Source organism: Etheostoma cragini, chromosome 19, assembly GCF_013103735.1.
Source record: "Etheostoma cragini isolate CJK2018 chromosome 19, CSU_Ecrag_1.0, whole genome shotgun sequence".
Classification (NCBI taxonomy): domain Eukaryota; kingdom Metazoa; phylum Chordata; class Actinopteri; order Perciformes; family Percidae; genus Etheostoma; species Etheostoma cragini.
The window spans coordinates 18,299,029-18,316,305 of NC_048425.1; the positions used below are offsets into that span (position 1 = coordinate 18,299,029).

Consider the following 17,277-nt stretch of genomic DNA (forward strand, 5'->3'; position numbering starts at 1 on the left):
ATATATATATATATATATATATATATATATATATATATATATATTAATGGCTTAATGGATGTAAGCATGGTGGGATCTATTTTTTGTACCTATTTGTTATTCATTTTTATTGCAAATCTCATCTACTTAATGTCCTGTTTAAACCTTTCTTTTCTGAAGTCTATTCCATTAAGATGCAACGTAAATACTGCATCCTCACTGGAGTTTAATTAGGATTTTTGAATAATTTTATTTATTATTTGTCGTCAATAGTTATAGTTTCTGTTTCATTCAGATTTTTCTACTTTTGGTTTCAGTAATTATTGTGTGAGTGGTATATTTCAAGAAAGACTATAAGGGGTCCTGTACATTGGTGAAATGTTACTCCAGTGCTGTACTTATGGACAAATTTGAGGTACTTGTACTTGAGTATTTTCTTTTCATTTGTCAGAGACATATTGTAGCCTACTCTTTACTCCATTACATTCATCTGACACCTTTGGTTACTAGTTACTTTACAAATTAAGATTTTTAAACACATGTGTAGTTAATAAAATATGATGTTTTCTTATAAATTAAAATACCCAACAATATACAGACCTACAAGTCCAGCTAAAAAGATCAGACGTTTAAACATTTAGTTGATTGACAGAAAAGTTTGGAGCATTTCCCATTTCTAAAAAATACATTTTGCTGAGGATTTTATACACATACTTTTATTTAAGTAACATTTTCAATGCAGGAATTATTTTTACAATGTGGTATCAGTACTTTTACTTAAGTAGAGGATCTACTTTTAGAAATACCCTTTTTTATTGCTCCTGAATTGCTGGAGCAATAAAATTATTGTTAACTTTAATAATTTAAATGTAGGACTATATTATCTTTGTCTACAGCTTTTTTTTTTGCTTTTGGTTTGTTACGGAACTCAATGGGATTTATAAAAGTGAAACAATTTAATAATAATTTCATACTTTTTATAGTCTGTTATACTCCAGAAAAACAACTGAATGGTTCCGTGTACACACGGTAAATGTTACTTTAAATACAAAAGACACTTTCTTGTTGGCACAAAGTACACGGATGATGTATATTCAGCCAAATCAGGTGAGTTAAGGAGGAGAGGAGTCCAATTTAGAGATGCATGAGAACTAAGGATGGGCATCATGATATCAGGAGGACGCCCATAATGCATTTGTAACATTATACAGATCTAACACTGAGAAATCAGAATATAACACAATAGCTGTCGGGAAGTTAGGTCACTCTATAGAGCTGATTCCCCAAAAGAAATCAAGATTCTGTTTAAATATGTGAGTCAATGGCGGTGTTGGCAGTCTGTGGGGATTGTCCCCCCTCAAGCTCCCATTTTTACAACAGACCAACTCTCTTTCCCAGTCATTCGCCAGCAGTAAATCCACTCCACATGCTTCTGAGGGCAAGGTTAGCAGCACCGAGGGCGGCTGGTTCAGCGAGTCAGCTCACTACCGGCCAGACTTTGCTCGGGGACTTCACCCGCTCGCTGTTACAGGGCGTGCTTACGTTTGACTCAGCAAAAAAAAAAACGACTCAGAGGAGGCTCCAGGCCAAAACCTGCACACTCACTCGATCCTGTTACAAGCTAGACTTGTAGACAAGATATTTCAGAATATCTCAGGCACACGTGAGTCATCACCATAAGTGCCATGTTTGGTTGTTTTGGGGGGGGGGGGATTCATGTTGGAAGTTATTTTTTTATGACTCTGGGGGCCTCAGTGGACTTGAGGCGATACAATGACTCAAAGATCTGCAGTTGAGTTGGAACTGCCGCACATGTGGCTCCGTGAATCAGCTTGAGAATTGTCTAAGAGAGGGTTTTGGTTTTCAACACATGAGAAATGATGGATTAGGTTGAGTCGTAAAAGCTGACGCGACATTGATATGTCGTTATGATATTTTAAACTGAGTCAGAAACAGAGGAATAACTAAATAAGGACAAAGTTAGGCAGTATGTCTCAACCTTTCTGAACTGGTCATTCAGAATCATTCATCATCAGAATTCAGAATCAAGATAAAAAATTCATAATTTTTCTTTCTTTTTGGGCATTTTTGAATTTTGTTGACATAGGACAGCTGAAGATATGACAAGGCGGAGTCAAACCTTTAATGGTCATTTTATTGTATCTTTGTGTCCGTTTTGAGTGTTATGTCTTGTTGAGTTATGTGTATTTGTGCAAATATCAAAACCAATCAGCTTATTCTATAAATGCTGTGGCATTGTTAGAACATGTTACATAGTTGTCCCGCAAAATGAAAATTAAATAAATATAAGAAATAAAACGTGAACACATTGTAATATTTATAGGCATAAAAGGCATTCTTTTGATATTTTATATTAGCAAACAAATGAGTAGAAGTAGCAATCCTATACTTTGATTCATGCACAAGCAATTTACACACTGTGTTTTTATTTGATTTATGTGTGGCATTTTATTGAGTCCATAGCTTTATTGCTTTGCTGTTTCTGCATTTTCTTATCAATGATCATTTTTCTTGATTCCTAAATATTATATCTGTGGATTAAAAGATCCGTCCTGAAACAGCACCTTGGGATTTTTAGCACTTTTTGTTAAGTTGATGATTTCTGAACGCTCAGCTGTGTTATTATATGTCATTACCTTTAAAGGGCCTGTCCTTGTTTTAATAACTGCCAAATTAAAATTCTTCACATTGATTATGATTTCTATTTACAGCGCGGTAACCACGATAAACAAAGGCTTAACCATGTCAGGTCCTGTAATTGTCTTTTTACTTTAACGTATTTGCTCTGTGGGAGTCGACAGGTGTGGCCGGCGTTCACACCTTTTGGAGGTGAGTCATCAATGCCAAGGTTACAAAAGTCAACTTTGGGACTGTCAAATTGTTTGAAACTGAAGAATTATGTCCCGTTCATTAGCTCATACCTGTGTGCATGTGGACTTAGAAATGACATATGACTACGTGGTCAAAATTGAAACTACAGACAGATGGAAGTAGGCAGATTATGAGCATCTTTGGAGGAAGAAGAAGCATCATTTCAGTCAAAATCTTACTCACTAGCAGCAAAATGTATTTAAGAAATATCTCTTTGGTGGAACTCAGAATGGAGTGAAAAAAGTCCGATATTTTTTTTTCTGAATTGTAGTGATGTAAAGGTATAAAGTGACATGACTTGCAAATACTGAAGTACAAGTACAGGGTCACATGTGCGCTTTCTTCTGCCTGGTGATGAGGATGTATAACATCTGTAATGCAGTATTAATCTTCTGTGGGAGATTGACACATACAGTAAACCATAACTAATGAGTGGCACTCATTTGCATGGGAGAGCTCCTGATTAGGATCATAAAGAGGTCTCACGTTTCCTGTCCTGGATAGCCACCATGTTCTGGTCTAGACAGCTTTTGAATCATTCTGTGTGATTCATTAATGGACCAGATTCTGCAGTCATGGTTCATTTGGGTCAGCAAGTCGGGTTTCTGGTAAATGGGAATTGGGAATGGGTATGGTACCATTCTGGTTTAATGGAAGTCCTAGTCCCAGGCACAGGCAGTGTTTCAGTATTTATGTCACTTTTTTTAATTTCACTTTAGAGTCTGATGTTACTTTTCATACTTAAGAAACAAACAGCAGTTCTTTCCTTTATTTGACCTACTAAGCATAATATTCTCCCTCTAAATTAGGCCAATCGGATTCCTCGTCAGCACCCAAAGGTGCAGGAAGTCACAGCAGAGAGCTGCCCCGCCAACCCCGAACACACCCTACTCTGCGATAGTCATCCACACTGCCTGTCACAGAAGTGGGCGGCGGACGGCGGACTTATCTCTTCCTCCCCTCAGCCTGCTTTTACTCTGCGGCTGGATCCCAAGACGCATGGATCCGGGACAGCGACCGAGAGAGAGCTGGATATGGGAATTCCGGTTCACACACCTCAACAGGTAGGGCCTAGGTGGAAGGATGAGCGTAATCTATAGAGCAAAGGCAAAGGAGAGAGTTAGTTTATTAACATCCACTGAATGGGTTGGTTTTCTTTAGGTCATTTATTTTCACCATTACGCATGCCCATCCTGTAAAGTGGACACCAGCGCGTTTCTCAGTTCCTTTTCTGCGTAATTGAGGTTTTGGTGACGTTTTTGCGCGTTATTGTATCGTTTTCCTAATATGTTGTTGCGGGACCAATCCTGATATTGTATGTTGAAATATCACTGTGTGTTTTAAAGTCATTCTATGATTTATCATAGTGGGAATTGAACCCAGATCCCCCCCCGAAGGCATGGGACATATCCACCGCGCCATCACCACTCGTCATTACGCACGGAGCCGTTGGATCAACGTGTTTGCTCGGGCCACTCCACGTTTTACAAGTCCAACATGTCTGCAGTATAATCAACAATCCATATGTCACCCGGGCTCTCCTGAATGGACTGGTCCATCCAACCTCGAGCTAAACATGGGGCCAGGAAGGAAGGCAAGATGTTGGCATAGCTGCTGAGTTGAAAGCCCTGCTATGCCATCACTTTGCCATCTTTCTCTCCCCTTTGCAGCAAAAAAAAACCCTTCAGGATTATTTCAACTTCTCCATGGATGTCACTGGACCTGTTAACACTGAGAAATATGACAGACAGCGTATTGTCTTGTTGTCTTGGTTTTATTTTTCCCTACATTATGGCCATTTGGAATCCTGTGCACTTATGATGAATGTAATTTAGTGGCTAAAGATTATCAATGGTGTGTATTACAAACAATTTGGATAACTTTAAAGTAATCTGCCTGTGTGTGAGGAAAAGAAATGGGATTTTTGTCACTGGGGCTACAATATAACCCAAATTATTATTATTTTTTTTTAAATGCATTTTTTTTTCCTGCAAGTAAATGTTGCTTTTTTAATTTTTTTTTTTACTAATTTAATTGGTTTTGTTTTACAAGTGTACCTTTTTTCCTGACACAGAACACATGTAACCTTAATGTCATATTTTTATTTTTTGCACATGACATGTTGTGATATACAACTATTGTCATTAATAAAGTTTATATTCATTTCAGCCATATTTTCTCACATATGTTGTTATCAGTATGATGATAAGAAAATAAAGCAACAAGGCAATTTAAGGAAATTAAGGAAATATTTCCCAGAAGAATAAAAACATAATACACAAAATACTCCAGTAGTCAACCACCTAATAGATGCATTTACTCAATATTGTATTTATGGGTAACTTTGTAGTAGGCTGCTGTTATTTTACTTGAATATTTCTATATGATGCAACTTTACTCTCCACATGCCAGACAGAAATAATGTACTATTCTCCTAACTGCATATATTTATTTCACTATTTTTCTTTTGAGCTGTATGGTACATTTAGTTAAATATGATGCATTGTTACAAGATACAAATCCACTGTGATGTACTTTTAAGTAAATTACATTTTCAATGCAGGAACATTATTGTAATTGTTATTGCAACAGTACTTTTGGTGCTACTTCCACCTTTGCCCTGTAAAGCTGAGTGTAATGTAGCCTACCCTTGCAACTATTAATGTTGACAATTATTCTAATATTATCATAGTGTTTCTGTAGGCTTGGCAATATCATAAGTGTGTGTAAGTAGCCTTGGTAGTGCAATTAAATGCTGTGTTTGTTTGTGAATTCTAACATGAACTAATTACAGTAATAAAACATAACTGTTTAAAAAAAAAGCTAATTAATGTGTGTACAGTTGTTTTTTCTAGCCACTTTACACCATATTTAAATATTTCTGATTTCTGATTTTTTTCAAATTAGTCATTTATACCTAAAATTAAATTGAGGGTTCATTTATTTGTTGCATCAATATGATAATAATTTACATAAAAAATAATTAAAATGCAAATTTTGTTTAGTGAATAATATCAAACATTTTTTATAAAAACTTAACTTGAATGATGAATTATAAACGGACTTTGTGACAGTGTTTCATGCTGAATCATGGATTAAGGAAAGGGACTATTATATGTCTTTATCTAATAATCATTATCTAGTCTTATTTAAAATGAACATTGATGCATCGGTGACCAAAGGCCAGGAGTGGAAAGCTGACTGGAGAAGGTTAAGAAGGAGAGTGATGACTATCTGAATCAGATTAATAGTAATATGACCATAGAAACTAATGATACTACGATAAGAGTCTGAACACATGCCCTGAGCTCTATCCCTCATGGGTAAGGCAAAATAAAGAAGGCAGGACACCTTTAAGACGAGAACATTTAAGAAGCTGTGAATATGGAATTTAGACTACACATAAAGAAATTATCATTTTTTAACATGATACTGTGAGTGCCGTACAAGTTGAGACAGGAGAAATGGGCCTGTGAATACACAGAGAACACCTCCTCCTAGTCAACTGTTAGAGGAATCTGAGAAATTATGAAGATAGTCACCCAACTAGAAAAGTGCAACAGGCAGAAAGGGTGAGAACACTTTTGGCTGCAAGCAGCAGGAGACTTGGGGTTAAATGAAACTTAGTTCAGTCCAACTGGGATATGGCTTATGAGCCCTGTGTGGTTACTGCAAACTGGAAATGGAGGAGCTTCTTTAAAGAGTGGCAGCAGCACTGGGGAGCTTAATAAGGGGAAGTACATGGAAAATAGTGTAGGTATTGTACGAAATATGGAAGAGGAAATAATAATGAAACTATGTTTTGGTCAGGTTTCTCAGGAGAACGGGACTGATGGGAAGCATTGAACATTCCAGAAGATGGCGGTAATGCAACACTAAGGATGCAAGCTGCCGCTAAACCCCAAAGAGGAGGAAGAAGTCGCTGCTCGAGCCCTCCATGCGTCTTCCATAGACATTTAATATGGAATTCAGAAATATACAGTGTATGGTCTCTTGTCATACCTGTTGATAGTTTGGAGGCGGGTTGACGGGTTGAACAAGGGGAGTCTCTGAGGAAAGCTGGGAGGTGAGAATGTAATAAGTGAAGCCGTAACGTTACGGTCTTGTTCCTCTTGTGAAAACTTAGCTTTGCTAAGAGGTAACGATAAATAAGTAGAGAGGTAGCTAGCTAGCCAGCTAGCCAGCTAGCTAACAGGTTGTCAAATTATAACCACTCGTAACGCTAACGTTACAGCTAAGCCCTTTTTAACTTATGTACGACTTCTGTGGTTCTGACGGACTTGTTTAACACGGATATCGCCAGTTAGCTAGAGCTAGCTAGTTTAATGTTTAACAGCAGAACATGTTACACATTAGCTAGCTAGCTAGCTAGCTAGCTACCTAACGGAATGAGGGTAACGTGAGCAGACCGTACCCTATGTTTGGTAGGTGAGTGAGAAACAGTTTTAATTACATAGCTATAATATTAAGAAGTTATGTATCCAGGTCTTGCTGAAATTGGACCTTAATTGTATACGAGTGTCCTGGCCAAGGTAGAAGGACCACATAGGACATGAATACAATAAAGTTTGTAGCCAGCTATCCTAACGTTAATTATTTCTTCAATATATGGGGATGAATGTTTAATAATAGGCATGGTCGAAATGACAGCAGGTTATTATTGGCCTTTGATAAAGTTGGAGGACCCAGAAGAGTAAAAATAAAAGAATAAAGATGTGAAATAAATGTCTAAGTCCAAGCTGAAGAGACCAAGTTATCCGCTCTACTAGCTCCTCGTTCCTACATTTCCCATAATGCAAACAAAAGCAGCTTTCTATTATCACTTATTGACCTTTTTCACATAAGCCATGTTGCCTTGTCACAGCAGGAAAAAGCACAGGTGTGTTCAAAACCATTAATGATGGCTCCATTCCACTTAGGAGAGACCCTGGCATTGTGTTTGCTGACTCAATTAAATAACTTTACTGCTACACTTAATGGAATTTAGCCATCGTAAAAATTAGCAAATTCAGCTGTACTTTTGCTATTATGACCAGTCAAAATGTCTGCAGTGGTTGTGGCAGTAGCTCAGGCCAGAGATGGGTTCAAGTCCCCGTATAGACCAAAGTACGGAGTGTGGATCGATAGCTGGAGAGATGCCATTTCACCTTGTGCATGTATAGGTCCTGAGCATGTGTGTGTATTTCAGACCTATGTGTAGTGATTACTAATTTCCCCACTCGGGATCAATATCAATAAACAGTATAAATTAATAGATAAACAGTCTATTATCAAAGCTTGATAACACAGACTTGTTAACTTGTTACAGATTTGCAGTCCACAAGCTTGAACCATGGCGACCTTTACGACCTCTACAAACCATAGAGACATTATTAACTATTTATTGGCAAAGTAGAACTTCTCATGACCAGAATATGAAATGGACTGAAAATTATTGTTAAAACTCTAGTTCCCTTTTGTGAAAAATCTAATAAATTTGTCAGTTTGTTTGGTGTTTTTGTGACTTTTAAAATCCCAGTGTGCACAATCTGACTCCTACCAGTCTTGTTCTGTAGGATAGAAAAGTAAAGTTGCCTGAGATTTGTCAGCTAATGTTAACATGAAGCTGTTTGTTTCACAGAGATGAACAGTGAAAACTTCAGCCTGGGTGAGAAGATAGTGTCAACCTCCTACATTCGACAGGGGAGGGAGGCACGTCGTAGCCATGAGCAGCTCATCAGACACCTACTGGAGCAGGTAAAGTGTACAGCTGTTGTACAGCAGCTGCTGTTTACTTGGGGTCACTGCAGGTTCATCCCCTTTTCATGTTGTGTACTCTGCAGGGTAAGTGTCCAGAGGAGGGATGGAGCGAGAGCAGCGTAGAGCTCTTCCTGAACGAGCTGGCTGTGATGGACAGCAATAACTTCCTCGGCAACTGTGGTGTAGGAGAGAGAGAAGGCCGGGTGGCATCCAGCCTTGTGGCGAGACGACATTACAGGTTCAAGTTTGACATTAATGTTGTTACGTTTGAATGGAATCACTCTGCATTATGTTGTGTCCGATTTATAAAAAGAAGAAAGAAAAGATTACACATTTTTATCAAGAAAACCTAAATGGGGCAATGCCTGCAATCTAGTTCAGGTAACCAACTCAAGCTGCACTGTGTATACACACAAGACAAGGTTCCTGTGGTGACATTCAGCTGTTTTATGTAGGTTGATCCATGGCATAGGTCGCTCAGGTGACATTGCTGCTATTCAGCCCAAAGCTGCAGGATCCAGTCTGCTTAACAAGCTGACCAATTCAGTTGTGTTGGACATCCTAAAACTCTCAGGTGTGTATAATAATAATTCAAACTAAGGGGCCTTATATATTTTGCAAGATCAGCAAGAAAATGACGTGCTTTGTTGACTCAAATGTTAAGCAATTAATCACCTATTAAGGACTTCCATAAAGTCGGGGTACTCCCAAGAGAAAACAAAAGGAGTTTTCAAAATTGTTGAGACAGAGATATCCAGACTTGTAGTTGCTAGTAAGGGGGAAGCTTTTAAAAAAAATGCAGGATCCTACATTTCCCACAATGCAACTCAGCAACATGTAGGTTAAGGTTGAAGTCTCAAATCCAGCTGTTGTAACTGATGACATCATCAGGGTTATTTCTTTAAACTTGGAAAGCCCCTCCACAGCAACAGGCTGAGTATTAGTCCTGCTTAGACGTGAACTGAACTTTATGTGCAAAATCAGTGCAGTGCCTCTTTTAATTCAGGTTTTTACTTGAAGGTGGTGAACGGAAAAAATACAAGCATGCTTTGTTACGTCGGCCTAACAGGTGTCCGGAGTGTGGCGAGCTGCTTTGTAGTTCCCATGGCAACAGGAATGAGCTTGACGCTGTGCTTCCTGACCCTTCGTCATCGAAGACCCAAGGCTCGCTACATCATTTGGCCTCGCATCGACCAGAAGTCCTGTTTTAAAGCCATGATCACAGCAGGTGCCCTCTCACCCTAACATTCTGCTCACAGACTACATTAGTGGCAGCAAATAGTTGGGGGGAAATATATCTCACCTAGTGCCACGTAAAGTGAAATTACGCAACAACAGATGAAATATGTGCACTTTCTGTTAGCATTTCCACCCCTATGCTAGTTAGATGGGGGCTTCATCCTCAGAAAAACAATCCCACCTGAGGGCTGTTGCTGTCTCTTGCTCATATCTGGCTTTTATCAGGCTTTGAGCCGGTGGTGGTGGAGAATGTTCTGGAGGGGGATGAGTTGCGGACAGACTTGGAAGCAGTTGAGTGCAAGATCAAGGAGCTTGGAGCTGAGAACATCCTGTGTGTTCATTCAACTACGTCCTGCTTTGCCCCGCGGGTTCCTGACCGGTAAATGTAGTTTTTTTTTGACATATTATTAAGCTTTTCTAGATGTAACTGTAGTTGATTTATAATGCCTGTAAAGATTACATGACGTCCATGATTCATTTTTCTTGACTATCTTGTCTTGTAGGCTTGAGGAGCTGGCTGCTGTGTGTGCCAAACATAACATTCCCCACATAGTGAACAATGCATACGGAGTGCAGTCGTCCAAATGCATGCACCTTATACAACAGGTTGGTACCACTCATCCCAATCCATCTCTCTTCTGGATTTTTGAAGTAGAAGAATACTTGTCTTCACTTGTAATTGAACTCGAGCTCACCTCTGTGTGAATACAGATGTCTGATGTGTAAGCATCCTTCCTGTAATCATATGAACTCATTCGGGACCGATATGGTGGTGACTTCTTTCTTTCTTGGCTTTCTTTGATCAGGGAGCTCGAGTTGGAAGAATTGATGCCTTTGTACAGAGCTTGGACAAGAACTTTATGGTTCCAGTAGGTGGCGCCATTATCGCTGGTTTTGATGAGTCCTTCATACAGGAGATCAGCAAGACGTACCCAGGTGAGAATTAACAACACTATGGCTGAGCTACAGAAAGTGACATTATGGAGGTAATTGATAAAAAAAGGGGATAAGTGGATGTGTATTTAGTTTTAGTTGAACCTTGCCTTGTTTTGATTTTATTGGATTTATTATCTCTGCATGACAACTGTTAAATTATGATAAATGTAGGCATATGAACCCAGTAACGACGTAATCATTTAGTATTAATGTATTAATTAAACTGCCCTAGTCATTTTTTACTATTTGATATAGTTGTTCTTTTAGAATAATGTCTTTGCTTGTGTATTTTCAATAAACACAGCTTATTTGTTTAAATGCCTCTTAGTACAAAAACCGTTTTCTGACAATATTGTGTGTGAGCAGGCCACGATGATTGCTTAGATTCCAGCACCAATATGATACATGAATCCTGAATCAATTTTACTTTACTTTGAGGAATATTACTTTTAATTTGTTTTGGTTAAAAAAAAGTCCAAATTTGTCAACAAATCCAATGGAAGGACCAAAACCAACGTGTGCGTTCATCTCTCAACAAAATTAAATAAAGCAGGCTCAATGATTTCCAAAAGAGGTTTTTATCACACAGGAGCTAAGAGAGTATTTCGTTGGGACCTGTTTTATGCGGCCCATTTGGTGGGATTAACTCAAAATAGTGTTGATCTCCTAGAAAATGTCACACAGTATGACTCAGTCATGTGATTTTAAATGTTTCTGAACCAAAATAGAGCTCAATGGCACAAAGGAATAAGCTAAATTCAGCTCTAGCTAATCTGCCGATAAGAAAAATATGGAGTATAGTTTTTTCCTTCCTATCAAACAAAGTCACCTGTTAGCCTTGTTTGTCCAGGTCGAGCATCGGCCTCACCTTCCCTCGACGTTCTCATTACCCTTCTCACTCTGGGAGCCAGCGGCTACAAGAAGCTCCTGTCAGAGAGGAAGGTGAGAGCATGCACCCATCACCAGATAATGCTAGAAATAGTTTGTCACGTTCCTCAGGTAGGGTGTGATATCTGCAGGATGCTTCCAGAAGAGAGAATAGAAACTGCAGCAATGTCAGTCTGAATATGTTTCTATGTGTGCTGTGTCAACATCTTTCCCCTGAAGATAAAGCTTGTATAATATATTGTACTGAATTGCAGTGGATCCCGTGCTATGACTGTGTGCGTGTGTGTGTAGCTCTGTACTTGGATTCTGACTGAGAAATGAGACTTATAGAGGGATGAGCATGCTATAGGAAGATACAAGTTTCAGAAAACATTCCCTGGTGGTTTAAAGCGGACTTGCTCACAATGCTGCATATCCCTCTTCAAACGGTAGGCACTGCAGCATTCTCACAACTCTGAGCTGTTAATGTACCCGACCAAATCTGTTTCTGTTGGAGCTCAGACCTCGGGAAGATACAGAAATAAACAACTTATCTAACCTTTAAAAGCAGGAGCAGGACATTTATCTGGAAGAATCTCTGATGGGTTATATCTAGTTTTCTGACACGGTCTTGATCTAAAACCTTCAAGAATACATTGCATAATAAACTGGACCTAAACCTAAAAGTGACACTCTTATTGGATGACATACAATACCCAAATATGAGTAAAATTGACTCCATAGGAGAAATATACATCTAGGAAAATCCTCTGGCCTCTCGCGTGACTCGATGCCATCAAGGCTTATTGATTTCTCTTAGTCCCCATTGTACATAATTAATGTACAGGGCCAGTTTTCCATAGTGTCTGCAGAACTAAGGGATTTCCTGACATCCCACCCAAGGGTCAAAAGCTTTAAATAATTCAGACATTTCATCTGTTGAGATTAATTTACAGCCCCCTTTATAAAAATGTCTACATCTTGCAAAGAAGCAGCAGATGCTGTGTTTTTGTGGTTAGGATGGGCTTTAGTCATGACACACACCCACTTATTGTCTGCAGAGTCGTTGCCATGCACTCGCTCCTCCGCTCGCACCCCTCCTCTTCTGGGACAATAAAGTCCTCCATTGTCTATAGAGAACAAGGGACACTTGGAGACACTTGACATCATGGCAAGGCTGTTTGTGTTTGACTCATGATAGAGAAAATATTTGCATTCTTGATGCTTTCAATTTAGGAAAGTATGAGTCAGCAGAGTGCGCAGTAGACACACACACACACACACACCCACACGATGTTGCAGTGAGCAGATCCTTTAATGTGCAACGCTTTAGTGGGGAATCTGGTGCTGGTAGCCAGCAACTAAAACTGTGATTTGTTGTTGTGCAGCTTCCTCAACTGGTCTGAGCTTATAACATCTGTGTACATATAGTGAGGCTCTGAACCACACACAATTTGTCATATGTTTTTTTTTATTTTTTTTTAAAATATGTTGAAGGTAAAATCTCAGGATAAAAGCATGTGTTCCTTCTCTCCTGCCTCTGTAACTGATCCCAGATGTGGATGTGTGATGTGAGTGACGATCAGGGCCGGAGAGGAAGGGGATACGTTGCCTGTGCCGAAGCCTGGAGGGAAACACGCAGCCAGGCTGGCAGGCAGGGGGGAAGGGCCGGGTTTGGACTTGCCTGCTAAAATAAGACTGTAGTGGAGTTTGAAAAGAGCATTGTGCTACTATTCACAGTTCTTTAGTATGGCCCCTGCTCCCTCTCTAGTTCTGTCTCTCCATGTCTCGTCTCTGTGTCTGCATGTCCTGCAGGAGATGTATTTGTTCCTGGCTCAGGAGCTGAAGAGTCTAGCCTCTGCACACGGGGAGAGATTGCTTCACACCCCACATAACCCCATTTCACTGGGTAAGCACAATGTACGGCAACAGACCAGCAGCTCCACGGACCGCGTCTTTGGTGCATGTATTTTTTTGGGGGGGGGGGGGGGGGTTTAAAAGCTACATTTCTGACCCTATGCTGGTATATTTCTTTAATCCTGGATATTTCATGTAATAATTGTGTGTATGTGTTTTTGGTGTGGCCCCGCTCTCCTCCAGCCATGTCTCTGGATGGTCTCCAGGCCGACAGCGACAAGGCGGTGACTCAGCTGGGCTCCATGTTGTTCACCCGGCAAGTGTCAGGAGCCAGGTATGAAGACTTTACAGTGGCTCGGCCACAATCTGGCCCTGAAATGGAAACATGGGGAGGGTACAGAAAAAGTGTGTATGTGTTCAACAAAGGCCTGTCTGTGTTGTAAAAATGAGATGAGCTGTGTGTTGTTGAACAAAACGGCCAGTGGAAGCCAGGAATCAGCCAGATGGACCTGCTGGATCTGGCGTAGCGGAAACTACTTAAGATGATTAGACTGCCCCTCCCATCAGCCACCTCCTTATTTAACAGGATGTTTTGATTAGGATTCACAGAGCCCTGTTGTTTCCAAAGGGACAGCAGGCTTTTTGTTATTTTCCCCTTTTTGCCTTCAATGGCACCCTATCTAAATATTTAAAATATCCCCAATGAATGATTTATTTGGGTCATTATGTCATGCTTGTTTTGTGTTGTTTAGACTTGAATGGTTCAGTTGCATTAGAAAAGCCTCAGAGAAATAACCTCATCACTTCTTTCCTTGACACAATAAATCACACGCTAACTTCCAATGGTTACCTGGTCAGATCCAATACCAAGTATGATCTGCATTTATGAAACTTTCTCTTTTGAACTGTTTACTCTCTCACTGTTCTCATAGTGTCCTTTTCGGCAGCTGCAGCTGGTTTTAGCAAAACGGCTCAAAAAAAACCCACCGTACACTACCTACCCAGCGCAAAATAGCAGACAAAGTTAGCAACTAGCTGATGAATGAACATAGTGGAGCATTTATCAGCTAAAGAGCCACATATTTGCTTAAGTAGTTGGTGGAGACAAAAACCGAGCTAAAAGGACAGTTGCCAGACCTTCCTCCGGGGCACGCTGAGGAGGGTCTGTCTACTCCACACAGCGTTCGGAGATGGGGGTGAAACGTGCTCTGATTTCATGGCATTTCTTTAAACCAATCAGACTTGTCATCTGCGGCGCTAAGCTCCGCACAGAGCCTCTGCAAAATAAAACTCAGATTTGGTATATAGCTTAAGCTTTAGTCAGGTCATAGTTGTAAAGAAATACCAAATTCTTGTTTCCCGGCATGCCAAATAACCATTATTATTATTATTATACCTCATCATCCTTGTTCTTCTCCTGTGTTTTTAGGGTGATAGCGCTGGGCAAGGAGCAGACCATAAGCGGACACACGTTCCGGGGCTTCATGTCGCACTCGGAGGCGTACCCCAGTCCTTACCTCAATGCTGCCTCAGCTGTGGGGATCACGAGGGAAGATGTGACACTGTGCATCAAAAGGCTCGACAAGTGCCTGAAGACCCTTAACAAGGAGGGAAGTCCAGCGAAAAACAGTTCCGCAGTACTTCCATCGTGCCAGGAGGACACTACTGAAGAATGACTGCCTGAAATAAGAAAACTTTGACAAGCTAAGGAGACCAATGTTCTCTGCTTAGTGTGAGCTCTAGGCTCGGCTGCTGCCTGAAAATCCTCATTTTTATTTTATTTAAATTGTCAGTGACACAAGCTTATGTCCCTGATTAATTCCCCACACTGTGATTGTGTGGTATGTATTAGAAATTGCAGGACACAAGCTAAATCCAGATGCTTCTCAGGAGCATACGGTTAATCATCGCTGATCACTGGAAGATAAACCAAAGCCTCTGCAAAGATTTACATTGTTGTATGTACATTGATTGTTGAAAATACTTGACTTATAGATTTTGGATTCAAAATAGATTACGGATCAACCATTTACGGCGTGTCCTTCCTGTGTGTCATGTCTCTTAATTAAACACCTATCTAAAGCCGCAGTGCAGTTGTGGGATGAAGTATTCTACAAAGTACAATGCTGTGAACTGATTGTTAGACATGCCCATTGTTGTGCATACGTCGGTATTGGGAATGCATTAGGATTTTTTAACTAATGGATAAACAATATAGCTTTATGATGTATGTTGTGCCATCTTCAGCAGTGTGTTGAAACATGATACAAAAGCCATTGAGCAATTATCTCCATTTGAAGCCGTTGTTTTGGATTAGCTCGTTTATTTTCAGGCTGTTGAAGCGATTGCAAAGAGCAGATAATCAATGAAGTACATCAAACATAGATTACTCCTGTGTTTAGTATAGGAAACGTTGACTGAACCTGTCCTGTATATAGCTTTAATAATTTATAATATGGGTAGTTAAACTCTTATGCAGTATTTTACTATTACACAGCGTAGCATGAAGAGAGATTTCCATCAGAACTTCACCAAAGGTTTTTGTAAGACTTCAGTCTTTTTCCCTCCGCCCTCCAGTCAGTCAATAGGAAGCAGAGCATGTAGTACCCTGAGGCACAAAAATAGACTCCTGCCTCACTGACTGGTGACTAATGTATACTCCGATACTGCGCTGTCCAACTTCTTCCTGTGCCCTCCCTTTTGTCTGCTGCAGATCAGCTTAATTGCTGTTTTCCATCTTGGGGCACGTGAACTCGATGCAGCTGCATGTTGTATGGATCAGAACCGGAAGTCCCTACCAACCAGCTTCCATCGTGTTAGATGGGCCCAGGTGTGCTCAGGGATAGCAAAATCAGCACATGTGGTTTTTTTTAGCAGCAGTTGGTAATGCAATAGCAACACCAGAACCACTCCAGCCACAGCCTTTGAAAGTGGACTGGAGGCGAATACATGATGATGCTGGTGCTGTATCAGCACACATTTACTTACTGTTCCCAGGCTGTACTCAACCCTCAACAAAACCCTAGTGGAAAAACACTGGGACGACTGTGGTGTAGGGCAGCACTCTGAAAAGCAGAAGGGGCATTCACAAAATGGCTGATTCAAAATTGTGTCGGCTTATTTTTGCAGCTGCAAAGTCAGACATGAGAAATCATAATATGATTATGAATGTGGAACTGTACATTTGGCTGGCGGCCACAGTGTCTTCCTCTTGTCTCTCTCTCTGTTCTTCTAGGTGTCCCCACCTTTTGCCGAGGTTACCGAGACACTGTGGGGATTGACAGAACCTGACACACTTTACGGTGCTGGCCAGTTTTAAAGGAACCCCCCCCCCCCCTTCCCTCCTCTATTGATCAAGTCTGCTGCAGTGTGTAAATCAGAAAAGAGCTGCCACAGAGAAACCTTCACACGGCATCGCTCTTATGCAATCCAGTTATCAGTGTGGTCAGTGTATCAGTACCAAGCATTGCATTAAGAAAACAGGGCACACTATTTTGACCTAAGTTAGTTAGTTTATCATCATTATTTAAGTGTTTTCTTAATCTTAAAATGGCAAAAGACACTTCCAGCTTACTGGGTCACTTAAACCCTTATGGCCTTCATCCCTTCACCCCAAAACAGACTGCCTGTAAAGAATATTCCTCCTGAATCTGCTCCCCACACACTCAATCATAGCTCTAAGCACCCAAGGGATGCAGCTGCATGACAAATAACCCTTCGCTCCTGGCTCTCAGCGGCTGCCAGGCAGACCTCAGCGATGATCGAGTG

General features: G+C 40.4%; 1 protein-coding gene across 4 annotated transcripts; it reads left to right on the top strand.

The window, feature by feature from the left end:
• Positions 1-3,912: 3,912 nt before the first annotated feature.
• sepsecs (Sep (O-phosphoserine) tRNA:Sec (selenocysteine) tRNA synthase) lies at positions 3,913-15,611 on the top strand. Of its 4 annotated transcripts, none has more exons than XM_034901280.1 (12): positions 3,913-3,935; positions 8,492-8,607; positions 8,694-8,848; positions 9,066-9,184; positions 9,680-9,838; positions 10,075-10,228; positions 10,353-10,455; positions 10,656-10,785; positions 11,636-11,727; positions 13,468-13,561; positions 13,753-13,843; positions 14,939-15,611. In XM_034901280.1, the coding sequence occupies exons 2-12, from the start codon at positions 8,494-8,496 to the stop codon at positions 15,183-15,185; spliced, it is 1,458 nt and encodes a 485-aa protein (XP_034757171.1). In that variant the 5' UTR covers positions 3,913-3,935; positions 8,492-8,493; the 3' UTR covers positions 15,186-15,611. The 4 variants fall into 4 exon arrangements, with proteins under 4 accessions (XP_034757171.1, XP_034757172.1, XP_034757169.1 ...); XM_034901278.1 differs by lacking the exon at positions 3,913-3,935 and adding an exon at positions 6,700-6,937; XM_034901279.1 differs by lacking the exon at positions 3,913-3,935 and adding an exon at positions 6,960-7,009.
• Positions 15,612-17,277: the final 1,666 nt, after the last annotated feature.